Source organism: Bacillus rossius (assembly GCF_032445375.1).
Source record: "Bacillus rossius redtenbacheri isolate Brsri chromosome 4 unlocalized genomic scaffold, Brsri_v3 Brsri_v3_scf4_2, whole genome shotgun sequence".
NCBI lineage: Eukaryota > Metazoa > Arthropoda > Insecta > Phasmatodea > Bacillidae > Bacillus > Bacillus rossius.
Window position 1 is genome coordinate 17,843,131 of NW_026962011.1, and position 23,052 is coordinate 17,866,182.

The 23,052-nt window shown below is 35.8% G+C and overlaps 1 protein-coding gene across 1 annotated transcript in view; it reads right to left on the minus strand.

The window, feature by feature from the left end:
• Positions 1-5,218: 5,218 nt before the first annotated feature.
• The window catches only part of LOC134542320 (lachesin), a 588,254-nt gene continuing 570,420 nt past the window's right edge, over positions 5,219-23,052 (minus strand). The window contains exons 9-10 of the mRNA XM_063386470.1: positions 22,243-22,413; positions 5,219-5,478 (exon numbers count right to left, since the gene is read on the minus strand). Of these exons, the coding sequence (XP_063242540.1) occupies positions 5,219-5,478; positions 22,243-22,413 (431 nt within the window). The remainder of the gene's footprint in view (positions 5,479-22,242; positions 22,414-23,052) is intronic.

Consider the following 23,052-nt stretch of genomic DNA (forward strand, 5'->3'; position numbering starts at 1 on the left):
TGATTGAATTTCAGTTATAATATATCAGTCTAAGTTGTAAATACGTAACGCAAAATAAATACTGAATTAATGCAGAATTTAATTCTTACACTGACATTTTATTCTCGTTGTACGTCTTGTCAAAATAGAGCCATTAAAAACGAACAGTGCCAATTAATACCTGGAAAATGTAATTTCATGATAAACGCCGCGTATTTAAATAAAGAAGTATGCTCTAAAAATTTATGTTGGATTTTTTTTTTTTTTTTTTTAGTTTTCAATTGATTAATAAATTCAAAATATTTAGTTACAAACATTGACACATTTCCGTCACTAAGATGTGAACACTTTCCTGGATATGTAACAAACGTTTCGGAGTCTGGCTTTGTTGGCAACAAGTGGCTTTGAAGAATTATTTTAATAATTTCAGTGCCAGCATATTTTTAAAATTTTTTGCTTTAAGTAACTGCATATAAATTTTTTTATGGTTTTCATATGGGACGAATGTACGCCAACTAAATTTTAGTTTGAAATTATTTAGTAATGCATCTAAAAAAAATCTTATTAAAATGTTTTTAATGTATTTTCCTTGTCCATGCACACAGGTCAAATTGCACAGCTTATACCTTTGTGATACATATGTTGGTCACAGTTTATTCGTGTCACTATTTCCGGAATAAATAAAGCCTGTGATTAAAATACTTACTTTATTGTTTTTGGGAAACTGAAAAAACAACGTTTTTAGTATTTTATGTGATAAAAAAACCCGCCCTTCTTTACTCGTCTCGTTCTCTAAACAATCCACTCAATGGAGGAGTGACGCGCTGGTGCCATTGGCCGGTGCTAATTTTGTTTGCGAAGGGGGAAACAAAGAAGGCGACAAGAAAGGGTCGGTTCCTTTGAAAAGGACCTGGTCCGTGCTTTTGGCCGTATCCGAGACAAAAAAAAACAGGACGCAGGAACGCGTCCAAAGCACATGGCCACTCATTGGTTCTTTTGTCAGTAGTCTATGAGGCGGAAACTAGTTGAAAGGAGGGTTTTCAGAGAGGAAAAGAAACAGTGTTGATAAGTGAGCCACTATTTGAAGTAAAACAGTTATCAGTTGAACCACTACAAATATATCATGTTTTTTTATACTCTGCATCAACACGAACCAAACATACACTCTAACTGAATGGTTGAGCTATATTTGCCATCAACAAATTAAAATATGCCAAGATGAAAGCACAAATTCATGTTCTCTTTACCTACCTATGCCTAGTATTCGGCAGGCCTAAGGTTCACATGCGTGCTGTTTTATAGGCAATTAAATTTCCCTGTCTTTATTTCGTGTTAGTCACTTAATAAAGTGTGTTTGAATGAAAATCAAAATTTAAGTTCAGAGTCTAATTTTAAGATAAACATACCATATTCTCTTAAAAATTGAGGTAAATACAATCTGGTTTTGACTGAAAATGCACCCTTAGTTTAATTTGCAGCTCTTTATATTTTATTAAAGTTATATTTAGGGTTCGCAAAAAGATAGCATATGACCAGCAGAGTCTGAAAAAATATTGGACACTTATTTGCATCAAGTTAAAACTATTTACTTATAATTTACGTAAGTGGTAAAAAAACCTGTTTGGTGTTAATTTGAAATAGCAATATAATGAACAATGGCTTAGTTGCTATTTTTAATTTATAATCAAGAGTCGCCTATATTCCTCTCAGTTTAAAAATATTAAGAGAATATTTAATTAACGGTCCAAATGATAACTTATATATAGTGTTTTTCTTTATAAAATATTTACTTATATGAATCTCGAGCATGTTCATTGTTTGCAGTTATTTATAAAATTTAGTACTAATCAAAGGCTTTATATTACATCTATGATGTTACTGGTAATTGACGTTATCTATGGAGTGTCTGAAGTTCTTTATACTCGGTAAATTAAAATTTTCAGACTCCAGTTTAAAATCATCCGCTTACTGCTAATGCATACTATAAAAGGGATTTAGTTAAATTTTATTATTGTGGTTGAGTGCTTATTTCTGAAATTCATTCAATTTGGGCTTATTTTCAACATTCAAGATGATTATGACATATTTATTCCTAATGTTATCTAAGGCCAGCAAAAAAAAAATCACATAAAAATAGGTAGGCCTATAACGGTGGTTGCTCAGACGTGAATCTATACTAATATTATAAAGCTGAAGAGTTTGTTTATTTGTTTGTTTGTGTGTTTGTTTGTTTGAACGCGCTAATCTCAGGAACCACTGGTCCGATTTTGAAAAGTTCTTTCAGTTTTGGATAGTGCATTTATCGAGAAAGGCTATAGGCTATAATATATTATCAATAACATCAGGTATCCTTACTAAAAGTCCAATAAGGTAACCCAAGGTGTAAAAAAATGACCCGAAAAAATCCTTACACGGCGTGCGCTGCGAAACCTATTGATTATAGAACAAAACAATGTACTACCACTTTGCAGATCATATAATTGTCTTCAAAAAATATCGCGTAACCATATGCTATTTTAGTTATCTCACAATTAGTGTTTTCTTTTATTTTTTAAAATAATTAAAATGCTGTCGCTTCAAAAACTCTTTATTGTGTACCTTGGTATTAATCCTTATAAAAATAAATTACTGGTAATTCAAGAAAAATTCAATACCTTTCTAGAACTTTTTGAATTATTGAATTCGGACGTTTCATTCAAAAGATATCGTGATATTTAAAATGTAAGTTTTAGTGTTGTAGCCAAATAAGTATTAAGTATTGCACACGCATGTATGATGTGGTGGGCGGTCATTAGGGGCGAGGGGGCGGTAGCCTCTGCGATATGTATATATATGTATATAATTTGATAATATTATATATATATAAATTTTATTAGTTTTCATTTTCTGACAGTTCACATGGTGTTGATTTATTTTTTGATAAGTAATGTGTGCCAGATAAGTGATGATAATGGGTCAGGAAGATAATACATATGGGACAAAGAGGAGTCGTGGAATTGACTGGAGTAAGAGTGTAAAACCCTGCTGTAGATCTCAATTTTGGTTTTTAGTTTGGTTGATTGAAAAATTTGTGGTGTTGACTCATTGGTAGGGACAAAATTATATGGTGAATTGCGATATAACCGAAATAACACCAAAAAGCAAGTTAATGCACCAAGTGGACCGTTAAACCGATCGCCACGGGTAAACAGAAAATCATATGTCATAGACATACGAACAGTATATTGCGTGTCATTTTGCCTATGCCCACCACACTGTCATATGGCGCTACCCATTTGGCTTTAACTCGCGGACAATATATCACCTTGTGTTCAACCCGGGCGACGCCGGGGATTGCAGCTAGTATAATATATGCCCTAAAACTTCTCGTATAAATAGCTTAATCAAAAACATATTATGAAATTAATCCTCATATTTTAAAAATAATTAATAGCAACCAGACATTATAAGTGTTGTATTCAACGCTTTATTAAAAAAAATTTGATTCGAATTTGTGGCCATCGAGAATTATAAAATATGTGTCACGTGTTTATTATTGTCACAATGCCTACATAAATAGTAATTTTCAGAACGTAAAACACAAAATGAATGAACAACTTGTGAGAAAAAGGCTCTCGCCAATTTTAATTTTGACAAGTAGGTGACTTCTTTAAAGAAATTTCATCACAGCGGCTCAAGGGGACTTGATCACTCAGGTAAAAGAACAGTTTAGTTCCGACTTAGCACTCTTAAATTTGGGACGGGCAACAAACGGCCCTGGGACCCGTGACATTTGCCACAATACCACAAAGTTGTTAGCGAACGCAGTCTGCAAAGCTGTACGTCAAGATGATGACTTATACCTTCCTAATGAATCTCACCGCCTAATAAAGTATATTTTTTAAATTGTGTGTTTCACTTGGTTTTCCACTAACTTTAGGTTATTGCCGAGTGAGTTGGCTGGCTGACCACACAAAAGCTACAGCATTATTTAACTTCACCCCCACCCCTTATTGTCCATCAAATATTCTATCATCAGAGTGAGCTGAGCCTACAGACCGGGCTACGAACGGTTCAACAAAAAATGAATCCCAAACGCATCAAGGAGTTGTTCCTTGTTCCAGGTAACTGACGCTCTTGGAAATGATGCTGGATTATCAGTAACAGCTTTGCATTCCGTTATAAGCAGAGCGTGGAACATGCACGGGAAATGCTGAAGACGCGCGTGTATGCTGTATTCCTGACAGTCCCTTTTTTTTCGGTTTCTTTAGTACACCAAAAAGAATACTACTGTGAGGTTATTTAGCCTGAAGGTCCCGGCCACAACAAGGACTGCTGCAGACTCAGGTTAGTAAAAGCTAAGCAAAAACTTCGCAGGTTAATCAAGCGGTTGAATACTTTGCCTCCAATCACGACAGTGCAAGCCAGCCTAAGTGTTTATCGATCTTTTGGACAATATTAGATTTTACATTTTCCAGTTAGCAGTCTTCTACTGTAGGAGACCTCGGACAGTGACCTCGAAAGAATAAGTTCCTTAAATATATATTACTGTGATTTTGTGTTCAAAATGAGGGTAACTCATAAAAACACATGTATAACTGTGGCTAGATTTTTATCAGCAATTTTCGCCTTCGATGAATTAAGGTTAACAATTTCAGCTAATGCTGTTAAAAATTTCATCAGAACGGTGCCTAGATACAATCCAGGGATCTGAGATCTTCCTAAATTTAACGATGTGTTCGTACATTCTATCGTTCTGATTTTACTTGCTTCAATACGCTCTCAAAAAACAAAATTCAGAGTAACATGTTTTAGTAAATTCCATCATCAAATGCACCTGTTTGAAGGATTCATATGAGAGATTGAACTTTTCAACACAAATTATTTCATTCGATAAATTAAAATATTTGAGATTCCTGAAGAACTAGACTAACTAAATATGCACCAGTGTTTTGTTTTGCACCCAGAAATCATGAATTGGTCAAACTTAAAAATTTCATCAAGTTAACTACCAGAAAAATGGGGTCGTATAGGTAAAATCATGATAACAATGCATTTTTCTGGTGTGTGTACTTTTGAGGAAAATTAGAACTCGAAGTTTTTTTTAGGTGCATTATTCGTTGAAAAGCCCGCTTGTTGAATCGACCGTAATTTCCGGACAGCGCCCAGAGACGCGCAAACGACGGCGCCCGAGCTCGTTGTTGCGTCGCATTCCCCCCAACTGCGAGGACCTCGAGGTGACGAGGGTCCGACCGCCACCTCACATCTTCCGGCGCCGCAGCGACAGCAGCACCAGCAGGGACAGCCCGCCACGCAGACCGGCCGCCGACGAGCTGGTGCCTTCGCCGCCGCCCGCTCCTGCGGCCAGCCCGCCGCCACCCGCCGCCGCCGCCTCGCGCAGCGACCCCTGGTAGCCGTTGTAGAGGTGCGGCCCCGCCTCCGGGTTGGCGTCGTTGTCCTCGTCCAGGTCCACGTCGTAGCGGTCCGGCGCGCCCTTCCCGCGGTTCGGCAGCTCCATCTCTGCGGGAACATTCAACACACGTCGCTCGTTCTCTGCCAGTGCGCTCTATCTGTGCGGGAACATTCAACACACGTCGCCCGTTCTCTGACAGTGCGCTCCATCTCTGCGGGAACATTCAACACACGTCGCTCGTTCTCTGGCAGTGCGCTCCATCTCTGCGGCGGGAACATTCAACACAGGTCGCTCGTTCTCTGGCAGTGCGCTCCATCTCTGCGGGAACATTCAACACACGTCGCTCGTTCTTTGACCGTGCGCTCCATCTCTGCGGCGGGAACATTCAACACAGGTCGCTCGTTCTCTGGCAGTGCGCTCCATCTCTGCGGGAACATTCAACACACGTCGCTCGTTCTCTGGCAGTGCGCTCCATCTCTGCGGGAACATTCAACCCACGTCGCTCGTTCTCTGGCAGTGCGCTCTATCTCTGCGGGAACATTTAACCCACGTAGCTCGTTCTCTGGTAGTGCGCTCCATCTCTGCGGGAACATTCAACACACGTCGCTCGTTCTCTGACAGTGCGCTCCACCTCTGCGGGAACATTTAACACGCGTCGCTCGTTCTCTGACAGTGCGCTCCATCTCTGCGGGAACATTCAACACGCGTCGCTCGTTCTCTGACAGTGCGCTCCATCTCTGCGGGAACATTCAACCCACGTCGCTCGTTCTCTGACAGTGCGCTCCATCTATGCGGGAACATTCAACCCACGTCGCTCGTTCTCTGGCAGTGCGCTCCATCTCTGCGGGAACATTCAACACACGTCGCCCGTTATCTGACAGTGCGCTCCATCTCTGCGGGAACATTAAACACACGTCGCCCGTTCTCTGGCAGTGCGCTCCATCACTGCAACAACACTTAGCACATAACTTAGAAACGTCTTAACTTAAAATATCATAACTTAGAAATACCCCGATTCTGAACTTTCATAACTTATATACACGCAACGTCATAACACAAGCTAGAACAACAGAACTTACAAGAGGCATTATGTAGAAAATTATACCACGAGTGTATCTATGAAATGTGTTTCTAAGTTGTATATTTCCACGTTGTGACAGCATTCTCTACCGCCAACTAATGTCATCGGGTTACGAATCCATAAGGAGTGGGAAAATTGTGACGTATTTGAAGTCACATTTCACCTCACCAACAACACATTTTAAAACCCAAAACACTGCGAAAATGTGGCTTGAACATGCCTGATGATGGTTAAGAATTATTTCTTAGAATCTCCGACCTTTAACACCATGAAGTACAGTCCTCTAAAACTGTTTCCACAAAGCAAACTCTACGTTTCAGCCAATGTCTTGGGTGACCTGCAAACATGGTACAGACCAACTGGACAAAATGTGGCCATATGTAGAATCCCTGCAGTATTGCATGCAACCTATTTGCTAATATTAACATGTTTTAACAATTCCCTAGAGTTTTTTTGAATCAATATTTCAGAATTACAAACAACTTACCTGTTTCACTATAAATACGCGATATTTGACATTCCTCCTAATCAGCGTAATAAGACAGAAAAAAAGGTTCAATATGCTCCACTTGGATGTGTGTATTACACATTTTTGTTCAGTGACTAAATCTCTCTGATTGAAAAGTGGTTTTCTCTAATTTTCAAGTGGTTTACACCGTTAAAGCACACACTTGTAGTAACATCTACTGATTCACCAGTCTGTAACAAGACGTTAACATAAATTTCCAAACTCTGATTTATAATTAGACAGAAATTTTTCAGCTTGAGTAAGGAAAGGACCAATCATGCTAAAGTTAAAATTTGTGGAGTTAGTGATAGGAATATTATTTTCATGATTAAGAGCGGGAGCGATTGAAACGTATAAATATCATCTTGATTTTAACTAAAATGTTTTGTCCATTACTATACTCAAACGTTAATTTATCCATTTTTGCCTTATTTGAAGCAAAGCCGGCAATTTATTAGAATTACTGACGGTAATAGTGACTTGCTACTATAAATATTTTTCCCTGTTAATTCATTTGCGTTTAGTAATAAATTATTTTTTAGGAATGACTAAAACAGAACTCATACTATCAATACACGTTTTTACATGGAATTTTGATTGAATTTACATGGCCTTTGATATGTTACTTCTGCTTAAACGAAGGCAAACTTTTTCAGTACTAAACGATGCAAACCAGTCGAGACGTCTTTCATTGTTCATCGCTCCGCCTAGGAGGAGAGGAAATGTTGCTTCTCAGTCGTTCACCCGATGTTACGAACAGGTCAAACCTAGGTCTCTATATGTAAAAAAACCTTTATGGACTCATGCCAGATGGGACACCGACTCCTAGCTAGTGCAGAATTTCTCTGCGGTAAAATAAACTCGTCACCGTAACGTTACGAACAAACCAAACTCCACCAAATTTTAAGGTTCTTTTCCTCTAAATGGTTCAGTTTTGAAAATGTAGTCGCAAAAACTTCATGGATCGCGAAGAATTTTTCAGTTTTTTTAAGATTATTTCTTCAACATTCTTCATACTAAGATATTTGTTTTCCTAATTACTCTTATTTTGGTAATTTAAGCGCACGAAATGTGCAGATAGGCTCTCTGGACCATGGAGGAAAGGAGTAAGGGAGTAGGTGTGTGCCATATCTTCCACGTTAATAATTAAGTCAAAATGAAAATTACTTTCCCCTCCCCCCTCCTTTTTCTATCTTAATATAAAACTATTTTTGGTAATAATGAGGTTTTACACTTACTCCTTGCAGATGTGTTGGTAATATAAGTGGTTAGCAACATTTACTACATAATAACATCTTTATGATTCATTCCAGTAAGTTCTTTTCAAGCTATTAAACAAATTCATTGTATATTTACTTTTGTACAGCTACTAGCCTTGTGTCAGATGGGAAAGTATTTGAAGATTATTTTTGATGATTCACTAAAAATGCTTATACAACTGACTTTTATTTACAAACATAAGCCTAAACACAAAATGCCATATTTTTATCTTTAAAAATGACAAACTTCCATACAAAATTTCATCCCTTATTTAACCTTCTTTAGGGATAAATTTTCAAAAATCTTTTCTTATTACTCACCTACGTTACTTAATAAATTGCTATACAAAACTTCATGCTTCTCGACCCACTGGTTTAAGCTGTGAGTTGTCTGTCATTTACTGTATCTAACAATTTTTCACCCTTTTGGGTTTGAAACTTGAAAAATGGCCAGATTGTGGTTGGTAGCTTTAATATGTATTCTTATGCTTGATTAGATTCGGAGATAAAAAAAAATATCTTGAAACCATATTTACCATTTGATGGCCCCTTAAGAGGTTGAATTTCTCAAAATGGTAAAATTGTGGTTGGCAGTATTCGTATGTTTATTATTGGAATCAATATATTTTATTATTCTTAATTATGTATGGAGATATAATGAATCATCTTAAAAAAATTTCCACACCTTTTCACCCCTTTGGGGATAGAATTTCAAGAAATACCTCTTTAGTGCACCCCTAGGGTACTGAAGGAAAATTTCCTCCAAATTTCTAATATCTAGGTCCATCGTTTTAGACTGTGCGTTGTCTGTCTGTGTTAAGATTTTTTTTAAGTAGATGCTTTGTTTTTCTATTCAGTTCCTAAAGGCCCTGTCACGCTGTCAAATGTTCGCTTCCCAATATATTGTTTTAAATAAATTTCGAGAGTTGTTACATCACCGAAAAGTCACTAGGACAGCCATGTTTGATTTACAAGTAGGATGACTTCAGTGTCCATCAAATATTTTCTAAAATAATTTGGATTTTAGATGCGATCGGCCAATCAAAATGGTGCCTACCTTAAACGGAATTGACATCGGTTTCCGTCTCAACGATTCTTTAAACGAGCACATGGGCGGTTAAAGAGGTTTGAAAAAGTTAATTTACTGAAATAATAATATGAATGTCGTATGCGAAAACAGTTTATGCGTAAAAATGAAATCATGTTTAACATAATTTTAAAAATTCCAGAAAAAATAATTTCATTGTGTAATGAATATTTTTGTGATTTAATTTTATTCATGTCAAAAAAATGGAATAGGTAGTTCACAAATATAATAAAAATAAAAAAAACACTCCGTTCAGCACTCTGATGAATTATTTAACATCAAAATTGAGAGAGAAAAAATTGAAAAGTTTGAAATGGCTCAGACCAAAAATGAACTTCGATGGTGGAAGTCATTTTCCATCAATACTTCACCTCCAACTCTGATGTCAGATATAGTTGAGAGACAAATATTCGACAGTGTGACAGGGCTTTAACCAGTTGACTTCAGCTTCAGGACAAGACTCCCGACTCCACGGACAAACACCCCCCACATGTCGGACCCGCTGTGCCCCAGGGTAACCCAAGAGCACGAAAGTAGTCCAGGAAACCAAGACTTAAAAAGCCACAAACCTGTGAAAAATTTGTCCAAAGCTGAATTTTTGCACAGTTGTAGATTTGACTATGATTAATAACATACCGAAAGTTTACCGCTGTAGACCTTGTGCGTATCACCGAAAATTTGCATTTAAGTCCTAGATGACAGTGACTTACATCAGTCCATTAAAATGCTACCCATTTGTACAGTTTTTAATTTAGACTGTCCATAAAACTACTAAAATAATCTTGAGACTCTAATACAGCTATTAATGTGGTAAAAAGCATAAATTGTTAATATTAAATATGTGATATTAAGCGATTAATTCATGACATATAATTTTTTATCTTTGCCACTCAGATAAAAATACTATTTACACCAATTTGAAGAGTACAATACGAAAAATGTCTAAATAAATGTTTTTGGTTATACCTTTAGCTTTAAGACAGTATATTTATAAAGAGTTTAACGTAATTAGTTGGCTCATTAAAGCGGCCCGAGCGTTGCAGTGTACTGCGGCCTTACTGATCTCTCACGGCCACCGCCGTTCCAGCGCGGCATTGCGACACACTGCGTACTGCGACACTCATTCAACTCATCAACGGGTCTTATTTAGGGATAACTTAAAACATAGCTAATTCATATGAGAGGGTGTATGTTACATGTAATGAGATATGCATTTTTTTCTTATATGAATGTTTTTAGATACAATAAAATTAACAATAAACGATTTCTGCTTGGAACTTGTAAATGAAAAACTCTAGAGGACCTCTGGTTTTATATCTGCATGAATTTATTCTGTTTCAAAAATATTATTATTAAAAATTATTTTTTTAGCAACAAATTTTTTTTATTTCTGATACATCGTTTTATTTTCGATCAGAACAATGCAAAATTTTAATGTAACCTGTATTCGACAAAATGAAAAATTATATATTTACTTCTTTAAAATCTGTTTACTACATAAAAATTGAATAAAACGATACATCGTAAATGTACTCTAAGTTTTTTTTTTTTTCACTTTTACAACATAATTCCTATAATAATAGGGTTTTTTCCCAGAAAATATATAAAACACGAGTTGTGTTTTAAAACGTACAGGTAGCATTACATATTCAGTTTTTTTTTTTATAAGTTAATGTATTTGAGTGCTGCGCCTAGCTGACGTCGTTGGATTGCTAGTGGCAAAGAGCGGTGGTGGATGTTTTTGCAAGAGTTTTACCATATTTTATGACCCTACCTGTGAGAGGGTGTTCGTACCAGAAATCCTAACGGTTAAGGAAACTATCCATTCTCTGTAGTCACGTACGGGTGTGCTACTCTCGCAATATCGTCAAATATCTTAACTTTCCGGGACGTTCGGTCATTTCTCGGTTAGCTCTGGTTTCACCATAGTAAACGGAACAAAATCTTGTCTGTAGTGATTTCATATTCCTATTACCGTAGTAGTATGGCGTTTGAGGACAAACCAAGTTTGCTGTATACTGGGAGCCTACTTAAAAAAAAGTATTTATAGAGTTATTAAATTATTTACGAAACACAATTTTGTGGATCGTTTGGGAAATTATCATTTAGGACTTAACTGCTCGTTATTGGTGTGATCACAAGGGATCAACGGTAAACTTTTGACATGTTACTAAGAAACGTTTATTCTACAACTGTACAAAGTTTCTGCTTTGGGATAATTTTCCATGTTTCTTAACAGCGAAATTCGTCCCGACCCCAAGCCGACTTCGGCAACCTCACAGTAGTACACACTACACGGCTCGGATAGCTTCAGGGGTCAAACAAATTGTATGAATCCCTTAACAAATATACCCATTTAAATAAGAATAAATATGCAACAACGTTTATTGAAAGCGATTTCCATTTTGGGCTCTTTAAGTTTATGTAAAATGTATTTATATTTCCTAAAAATTGAATGAAAGTGAATTCGTTAACTTTAATGATTTAAATTGTCTATTTTATAGAAAGATATTTAAACATTGTACTTTTTATCACTATCCTCAGATAGGGAAATGTTTCTAGATTATTTTGGGTTCCATACTGTCAGTCTACTCCATAAACTGCATTTGCAATATCCATTATTGTGGATCGTTGCAAAAAATTGACATTTTGGGCTTAACTGCTCGTTTTTGGCTTGGCGCACAAGGTTTGCAACGGTAAACTTTCGATATGTTACTAACAAACGTTCTTTCTACAACTGTACAAAGTTTCTTCTTTGGGATAATTTTCCATGTATTAAAAACCTTTGTTACTATACAGCGAAATTCGTCCCGACCCGAGCCTACTTCGAAAACATCGCAGTAGTAGCCTATACACTACGCGGCTCGGATTGCTTCAGCGGTCAGACTAATTGTATGAGACACTTAAAAAATATACCAATTTAAATATGAATAAATATGCAACAACGTTTACTCTAAGCGATTTCCATTATGGGCTCTTTAAGTTTATGTAAAATGTATTTATATTTCCTAAAAATTGAATGAAAGTGAATTCGTTAACTTTAATGATTTAAATTGTCTATTTTATAGAAATATGTTTAAACTTTGTACTTTTTATCACTATCCTCAGATAGGGCAATGTTTCTAGATTATTTTGGGTTCCATACTGTCAGTCTACTCCATAAACTGCATTTGCAATATCCATTATTGTGGATCGTTGAAAAAAATTGACATTTTGGGCTTAACTGCTCGTTTTTGGCTTGGCGCACAAGGTTTGCAACGGTAAACTTTCGATATGTTACTAACAAACGTTCTTTCTACAACTGTACAAAGATTCTTCTTTGGGATAATTTTCCATGTATTAAAAACCTTTGTTACTATACAGCGAAATTCGTCCCGACCCGAGCCTACTTCGAAAACATCGCAGTAGTAGCCTATACACTACGCGGCTCGGATCGCTTCAGCGGTCAGACTAATTGTATGAGACACTTAAAAAATATACCAATTTAAATATGAATAAATATGCAACAACGTTTACTCCAAGCGATTTCCATTATGGGCTCTTTAAGTTTATGTAAAATGTATTTATATTTCCTAAAAATTGAATGAAAGTGAATTCGTTAACTTTAATGATTTAAATTGTCTATTTTATAGAAAGATGTTTAAACTTCGTACTTTTTATCACTATACTCAGATAGGGCAATGTTTCTAGATTATTTTGGGTTCCATACTGTCAGTCTACTCCATAATCTGCATTCGCAATATCCATTATTGTGGATCGTTGCAAAAATTGTTTTTTTGGGCTTAACTGCTCGTTTTTTGCGTGACGCACAAGGTTTGCAACGGTAAACTTTTGTTATGTTACTGAGAAACGTTCATTCTACAACTATACAAAAATTCTTCTTTAAGATAATTTTCCATGTATTAGAAACCTTTGTTTCTTTACAGCGAAATTCGTCCCGACCCGAGCCTACTTCGACAACATCGCAATAGTATACACAACGCGGCTCGGATCGCTTCAGCAGTCAGACTAATTGTATGAGACACTTAAAAAATATACCAATTTAAAGATGAATAAATATGCAACAACGTTTACTCTAAGCGATTTCCATTTTGGGCTCTTTAAGTTTATGTAAAATGTATTCATATTTCCTAAAAATTGAATGAAAGTGAATTCGTTAACTTTAATGATTTATGTTGTCTATTTTATAGAAAGATGTTTAAACTTTGTAATTTTTATTACTATCTTCAGATAGGGCAATGTTTCTAGATTATTTTGGGTTCCATACTGTCAGTCTACTCCATAAACTGCATTTGCAATATCCATTATTGTGGATCGTTGCAAAAATTGACATTTTGGGCTTAACTGCTCGTTTTTGGCTTGGCGCACAAGGTTTGCATCGGTAAACTTTTGATATGTTACTAAGAAACGTTCATTCTACAACTGTACAAAGTTTCTCATTTGGGATAATTTTCCATGTATTAGAAACCTTTGTTTCTTTACAGCGAAATTCGTCCCGACCCGAGCCTACTTCGACAACCTCACAGTAGTATACACTACGTGGCTCGGATCGCTTTAGCGGTCTGACACATTGTACCAAGCTCTCAACAAATAAACTATTTTAAAGTTTAAGAACTTTGCAACTACTTTTATTTAATGTTTTCACATCGGGCTCTACGTGATTTTGTTATACGTATTTTCGTTTGTGCCCTTTTTTTCAGAACACCTCTTTTCTAATATTATTGAATAAATATCACATTTAGTCAAACGTAGTGAAAGATTTTTAAATTTAATCATTGAGAATAATGTTTTGAGTAAGTTTTGGTTTGCTATTCTGAAAGTATACTATAGTAATTAGTTATAGTGCCATGTTGTTGAGTGGTCAATAAAGTATTATTTAGGACTAACTTCTCGTTTTTGGTGTTCCGCGCAAGGTTTGCGGAGGTAAACATTTCAAATGTTGCTATAAAACTTGAATGTTACCACTGTTTTAAATTTCAGTTAGGAGCAAATTTTACAAAGATTAAAAATCTTCGATTTCGTGGGAGTGAGAGTGGCCACAGCGCTTGCGGCTGTGGCTCTGTCGCAGTGCGTAGACGACATTGATAAGCTCGGGAGTCTCTAGTGATCCTATAAACTAAGCTAGACTTTTGAGAGATATGTCCCTGTAAAGCTTAAGAACTATACAACAACTTTTGTAAAAGAATTATTTGCGTAAGACCCTTTATTTTTAAGTGAATTGTCTTTTTATTGCCTTGACTGATGTAAAAAAACTTAATTCATTAATTTAACATTTTTTCTTACCTTTAATATTAACTTTTAGAACTTTATTCTTTATAAATGTGAGTAGTAGTGCTTTAAGATTATTTTCATATAGCTATCGAGAGTCTACGGTTAAAAGTGCGAAAATGGGAAGCATTTTAATGAACTGCTGCAAGTCGCTGTCATCTAGGAATTAACTGCAAATTTTCAGTGATACGCACAAGGTCTACAGCGGTAAACTTTCGGTATGTTATTAAGCATAGTCGACTCTACCACTGTGCATAAATTCAGCTTTGGACAAATTTTTCACAGGTTGAAACCTTTGTTTCCTGGGCTAAAGGTCCTCTCTCCGGGAAACCCCCTCCCTTCCTTCGGCGCGTGCGGTCCACGGCCACCCCTTCTGCTCTTTTGAAAAGGGGGGGGGAGGGGGATGGAACAGCTTTTAACGACCGCCGCGGAAGGGGCTCGTAAAAACACCGGGCAGCGCTCGTAGTTTCTGTTGGGGGGGGGGGGGGGAAGCCGCCAAGTGTTGCGCCCGGTCCGCGCTACGAGCAGTTGCGAAGTTCACGGCCAATTACCCGCCGAGGCCCGTTATAAAACCCTGGCCTTCGGCACTTCATCCCCTCGCGCCCGGGAGTGGTGGAGCGCAACAGTTCCATCCGCGCACCCCGGAGGCATATCACACCATGTCACATAAACCACTTCCCCCCTTCCCCCCTGGAGAAAAGATTAAAAAAAAAAAAAAAAAAAAAATTCAAAAAGTACCTCATTTACTAACTCAACTATTTTCTACCAAAATATGTGAAATTTTGACACAACACAGATATTATTGCTGAATGCAACTAGAAAGAACGTCAAACTGTTGTCAAGTTTATGGTCAATGATGCATTTCGCCCGAAAGTGGACATAGTGTCTTATGCCTGCATGATACAAATTTTTTAAAAACGTTGGATTTAAGCTTTTCCTACAGAGAACATTAAATTTTAAGAATCACTGTCACAAATTTTAAATGTCCAGTTACAAACTAAATTGTTTCTTATCTAACCTTAAATTAAACGTAGAATATATACGAATTTAATAATACAAGCGGTGGCTTTTTTTAAGTAAGTGCCGTTTCGAAATACGGCCGCTGCAGCGCGGCGGTCGGCGTACCGCGCATGCGGGCTGTGAACCTATGTCTGTTGGCAAGCCACATACGCCATTACGGAGACATTCGACCGTGGTTACGTTTGCTTGTATCTAAAATGTCTTCACCGATTGAGAATCCCGCCGACTGTGAAATACGCGCTGTGGTTCGTTTTCTTAGTGCTAAAGACGTGACAGCCACTGAAATTCATCGTCAGATCGGTGAAGTGTACGGAGAAAACTTTATGACCGGGAGAATGGTACGTGAATGGGTTAGAGTTATTAAAGAAGGCCGCCCGAATGTTAATGATTAGGAACGAAGTGTACGGACCTTCTGTCATTACTGATGATTTGGTGCAGAATATTGACGGAAAAGTGAAAGAGAACCGATGCCTTACGATTTCGTTGTTATCTGTTGAGTTTAAATCAGGCGGCAAATTTATATGAGGATGGGGTTCAAAATCAAGTTGTACGTATGATAAGTGCCGAAATATTAATGGAAATTTTGTAAAAAAAAAAAAAATAATAGTTTAAGTAACCGGTTCTTATGTAAAAATGAAATCATTAAGAAATTTTTTTATATTTACAAAACGAAACTTTTTTTTAATATCACGCGTTGTATAGTTTGTTAGAACACACGTATACACCACGGGCTGAATCGCGCATCATTGTTATTGTTTACATCTTGAATTAGTGTAAGCCAAGAATGCATTCAAATTTGTCGTATTTCTAAGATTTTAGTTAAAAATATTACTTCGTCTTACACAATAATATCATAGTTAAACATAGCATTTTTCCACATAGAATATTGTAAATTTATAACTGTGTTAGAATTTTGGAAATCAACCAAGTAGTTTTCTAGTTTACTCCGTACAAGTATACTTAAAAACCCGTCCTCTCTGTATATATATTATTAGTGTACATTCTAGACTTAAATAGAGCCAATTAATTATTTGCTAAGAAAATGGTTGAGTTAAGTTGCTTTGTTCTGAGCAATCAAATCAAAGTCATAATTCAACATTTTATAGATTATTTGTAGAGTTGGTGATTGAATCATAGCGAGAGTTTGTGATCTCCTGCTCATTTTGTGAAAGCATTAAATAAAAAATTGCTATCCAAGCAATACTACTCATGTCTTAAAGTTTTTTGGAGTTGCGAAAACATTTCTTTTTTAAAAAGAAACTAATGCTGTCCAGTAGATAATCATTAAGTTAGAACAACGTTTCTTTCTGATCATTTGTGAATCGGTGAATGCGCAGCTGCTTTAGAAAATCTTTCCAAGTGCAAAGTTTTTTGAAATCTCCATAAAAAAAAATTCACGCTCACCGGGATCCCAAAGAAGAATTTTTTTTTGGGTCATGAAGAAGCTACTTTGCTTTAAAATTGAACGAACGCGTTTCGAGGAAACACAGAGGAAAGTACGTGATCGTCCCTGTACAGCTAGAAAGGATATGCTGTGTAAGTTACACTCAGATTTCCACCAGACTGTGGTACATTCAAACGAGTCGCGTCGCTTCTACTTCCCCACATCATGCGATAGTCAGAATAAAACTTTTTTTTTTTACGTTCTGGAGCAGCGGCTTGGAGGACGCTGGAACGATCAAAAAAGTTTTCTGGACCGCGTGTCCCCTACCCGCGCGCCCACACAATTTAATTTTTTCACGATTATTATCATTAACATTATTGTTAACGAGAGGTCTCCGTACTGGCAAGAAATTTTCAAGCAGAAACAGCTGTTTTTTTTTTCTTCTCTTGTTCCACTTTGGAGGGTTCGTGGTAATAACTCCGCAATGAGCCCACATTAAAACACTTTCTTGTTTTGTCCGTTTATCCGCGTAAGTTAATGCTGATAATGGTTCTTCCTTGCGTGCAATGTAATAAATGCAGGTAACGAAGACGCAACAAGGGGAAAAAAGGAGGAAGCAAGAGAGAAGTGGAAGCAAGGAAGAAGGAAGACGTTATCCCGCAACATTTTTACGAGGCTGAATTGGTCTTCACGGCAGGGTACTTTGCAAGAATTCCGAAAAAAAGAAAAAGAACAGGGTAGGAAAGGGAATGAATGTGGAACTATAGTGACTGGGTGGGATAGTTTGGGAGATTCAGGAACTAGGAGGAAAGTCTTAACCGCTGGAGCAGTTCAAAAGCGAAGGGATAGAAGAATTTGCGAGTCGAGAGTATTCACTACACCGCCAATCCTATTTCCCTGAATGTCCTTCCCACCTTCTTCGCAGCGTCGGCGTCGCTCTGAAAGATTTCCTTAACGCGGATGTAAAGTAAGCGTTCCTCGTGAAGATTTATTTACCTGTAAAATATAAACGAATTTTTTTTGTAAAAAACAAATACTTAACCAATGAAAAAAAAGTATGGTGCTAGCAGAATTTATCGATCTAAGATCAAACGACCTTGTTTACTGTTTACAAAAAAAAAGTTAGAATTTATTTACATAAGTATGCGAAAATACTATAAAACCTACCTTCCATTTGTTTTAACTGTTTGACAAAATCATTTTATTTAGTAAATGAAGAAAACTGTTTCATTTTAGGAAGCTTTTTTTGTTAAAAATATTTTCAGTTTACGTTAAGATTATTTTATCTTAAATGATTTTAATGGACTTAATTTATTTATTTCTGGTTTTTAATAACTTAGCCATATTATCAAATATCATAATAAATATGAAGTTTTTTAATAAAGCACAATAAAATAGAATCTTAATGACTATATCTGTAGCTGTAGCAACACTCTTAGCGTCTAAAAAATTATCAATAGTTATTTTTTTTAAACTAAAAAAGATTTTTAATAATGTAAAACGTATTGCGTATTCCAAACAGATGCATTCCGATGCATATGAAGACAACGTGTGTAACTGTACTTTTTCTTTAAAACTAAAGAAATATAACTTAAAATTTCTGGCTTATGACATGAAAAATATAATGAAAGTGGCTATGATTATCGAGTTTAAAACTAATACTACTACACAAACGAGCGCAAAGCGCACAAACTTATGTTTTCGAATCGTGTATATAAACAATTATTTAATTAAATATTAAAGGAGAATTGCTTTGGTTTTTCATTATTAACTTTAAGCCTTTAGATTAATTATGTAGCATTTTTGTTTATTTTTTTTTACATTTTGATGTAAATCTAACCAACTTGGAGTAAATTATATCTTAATAGTTTTATGTATAAAACATAAGATTAATGAGCTAATTATTGACTAGTCTATAAGCTGTTGGTTTTTCATTAATGATGTAAAGCTTATTTATTTTAATACAACTTAAATTTTCAACGAGAATTATATGCTATGTACTCACCATTGACACACAGCCAGATATTTTTACTATAAAATATTCAGTCACACTTATTTAGTTCTTAAAATAATAACTTTTTTAAAACAAAACTTAGATTAGTTAATATTTTAGCCTTCTCATCCACCGAACATTAATTCATATTACTGACATAATAAATATTTTAAAACTGAACAAAAAGAGGAAAATGGAAGAGTGATTTTTCAAAATAGATTATTTTATGATGTTTGTAATTATTCCATGGTTTATGACAACATTAATACCGATTGCGTAGGTTAGACATGACTCAATTACAGTGTCGTAAGAAATATTTTAGATTTATAATTTACAATTCATCTGAAAATCAGAGATCGAGTCTTAAATCAATAAATAAAACTTAAATAAAAATTTCATGTCAAACTAGTTAATAAACAACGTTAAAATAATATTTTTCAGTAGTATATAAAAGGGCCTCAGAACCAATGGTTTAAGGAGAGGATTAAAGATTTACGCTACCATCATGGATTCTGACGTCACGGTGGCCATTTTTGTTGTCAAATTTCATGAAAATTCCTCACAATTACTGAAAATTCCTAGAAATGTTTCTATTTCGAGGAAAAAATTCCAGTTTTGAGGGAAAATTACCCGTTTTAGCCCTAAAAAAAATTAAAAACTCTAAATTCGGAATGCCTGAAAAGACTTTTGCCTTTGAAAGACCCAAATTCCTAAAAACGACTTAAATTTCCCACCAACAAGCTACACTAAGGTGCCACACCCGCCATTTTAAATTATTACATTATTATTGCAATTTTCGTTAAGGCCGCAATCTTAAAAATTTTTTATGCTAGAAAATCGGGAAAATTTTTTAAAATAATAAAAATTGTAATTAATCAAATTTTAATAAAAAAATTCCACCATCTTCGATTATGACGCCTCGTCCGCCATCTAGAAAATTCGCCATTTTCATCCAAAAAATTGGGGAAAATATCTTAATCAAAAAAACGCACTTACGTCATGCAGTTTTCAGGTCAAACCCGCTGAGAGGAAAAGTAAAAATGGTGACTGATCCTTCCTCTACAGAAGACACTGGAAGACTGACCTCGCACCACTAATGCCAAGGTATATATATATATATATATATATATATATATATATCGCCAGCTAGAATGATGTCAAGTCCACAATATTTTTTCCTTCTGCTGGAGGCTGCCATTTTGGATACAACATATTGTTTTCGTCTGCTAGATGCCACTACTGCCATATTAGTTTAATTTTCACTTGCTAGAGTGCAGTTATTATTTATTGACCAAGAACCCGCCATCGTGTCGGCCATCGTAACCATCATCTTGGAATTTCGTAATTATTAACTATAAATTCGGGAAAAATTTCAAAATCCATAAAAAAATTGCAATTTATGTACTGAAGGAACCGATTGATACTTTTCCTTCATTGGATACATGATCAATGGAAAAAAATATTTTATGTAAAAATTTTAATTTCAATAAATGAGATGGAAAGACCTAAAAGAAGCTAAGGTTTCTATTGAACTAGCCTCCAGTAAGCTGTTGATGACACATTGGGTGTCATACTGGAAATTCGTAATAATAAACCCATAAATAAGAAAATAATTCTAAATACCATCAATAAAACCGTCTATTAATGTAAGATTCACACAATATATTTCCGTAATTGGTTTGATGCTCGGCCAGTGATAAAAGTAACTAAAACTTAAAATAAATTTTAAATTATGTTCCCCGTTACCCTTCCTGGGGTTTATAAATCATTCACTGTAACGACTGTATACAAGATACCTGTCCGACGAAATAAATACGTTGTCGCTGTGCCTACCATGGAAGTTTAATTTTTCTATACTTGGAATACGTTCTAACCAGGTATTGTTCAATATTAAGCGTATAGACTAAACTTTTCCAAATGAAGAGATATTTTTTGATGATACACGAAAAACATTTTAAACAGGCTATGTTCATTCAGGCGTTTATACCAGGCATCTCCGAACCACGATAACAATCATGTCTTGAGTAAAGACTTAACTATCCACAATCAATGAAAAGGAAGAACATTTGGAAGCACAATCAAAAAGGAAACAAAATCGTAACCACAGCTATTGAAAAGGAATCAAAATTAACGAAAAGTAAGCACAATCGGAAGCACAATCAATGAGAAGGAAGTACATTAAAAAAAAGGAAACACAATTGGAAGCACAAACAACGAAAAGGAGCGCAATTGGAAGCACAATCAACGAAAAGTAAGGACATTAAAAAAAGGAGCCCAATCGGAAGCACGATCGACAAAGAGGAAGCACAAACAACGAACTTATAATAGAAGTGAAACTTATTTGGGAATTATAACCTTGACTTGTAAGTATATCGTAAAGGGTAAAGCGGCAGAGGGAGATGGAGAGAAAGACAGAGAGAGAGAGAGAGAAGTAGAGTAAGAAGAAAATTTTCTAAAAATATCACAGCATGGTTTGTTTTGGCTTTCATTTCTTTTTCAAGTATTTAATAATCATAACCTTTTTTGTATATATTAGACATTTTATTAAAATTATAACGCATTTCAAAATAACTGCTCAGTATAATAATTATCGTTCAATCAATAATGATTAATAAACAAAACATGATACTCATTGTTGAAATACACTTTAAAGAAAAACTGCGCAAGTTAATGTTTGTTCAAACAGTTCTGCCATTTGGAACACCCCAAATCTCTGAACGAAATATTACATTCATAACAGGTGGCGCTGTCTATGCGGGAAATGCAGGTAGTGTCTCCACAGCGCTCTCTAAGCTGCTGGTTGAACAAGGAGAAACGCGAGCGCACTGGTAGCAAATATAAAAATGCAGGCTTTCACATCTGGCTGTATACGATGCCTATGTATATTATCTGAATAAAGCTCATGAACATACACTCTGTCTCATTATTTCGTTTATCTATCTCTTTCGATTATATTTTTTTTGGGAGGGACGAATCATTGCACAAAGAGGAGAGTAAAAACGAGCTCAGAAACCTTATATAGTATAGTGCTCTCTTAATAACTCTTTGGCTAAATAGCTATTCTCTGCCCTTTTCGCGTGAGAAAAATTTCAAACTTTGAATTAAAATATGACCTTGAAATTTTACTCTCATCGCGCGCAAAGAAGTTTCACTTCAAAAAATCATAGCCCTTGACGTGGGTTATTCGGTTCACCCAAATTTCCAATCTCGGACTGTCACGACACAACAGCGACGTGAGACCCGCGCAGCTCAGTGCGGGTGGTCCACTGACCGTAGAGGCGGATGTTGCCCTCGGCGTCGCCGATGGAGTTCTTTGAGATGCACTTGTAGCCGCCGAAGTCGGACCTGCGGAACTTGCGTATCGTCAGCCTCATCTGCACGCTGTAGTACGAGCTGTTGATCTCCGTCATGTTGTACTTGTCGTTCGCAATGATCATCTCACCTGGAAAACACAGGCGAAGCATTGCGGTTCACTTGCGAGATATTCAACATATTTATAAAAAAAATTGGTTGTCTGTAAAGTCGGTTTACGGACGATAGTTTAACGTGAAAACGTCATAACAAAACATTAATGGAATAATTACATACTTTTATGAATAAAATTGAATAAATTTTATTGAGTTATCACTATGTTGTATGGATACAAAGGAGTGAAATGAAATCTACAATTTAATTGGTTAATTTACTTTTATTTGCACTCATTAATTATTTTTATTACTTTAACGAAGATATTATTTTAAATATAACTTTTATACGTGTATGCTATTTAACTTCTTCCAATCTGTGTTATTCTGTTAAGGATAGGACGATGATAGGAAAAAAAGGAAACGAATGGGAGTGTTTCAAGTTTAATGTGCCTCGAAAAAGTCAAATCGATGGTTGTTCCAATCGAGTGGAAGAGAGATAGATGCGGCGCAAGCGTACAATGAGCGTAACGGGACACAGCGTAACGGGACAATGTGCTTAACGGGACAATTTTTCGTGCGTGAAGCCTGCGTTCATCGATTTATTAGACGTTGTTACGTCAAAAGATCATATATTCTAGCTTCCACGGGAGCAGATACAAAAGAGTACAATGTCA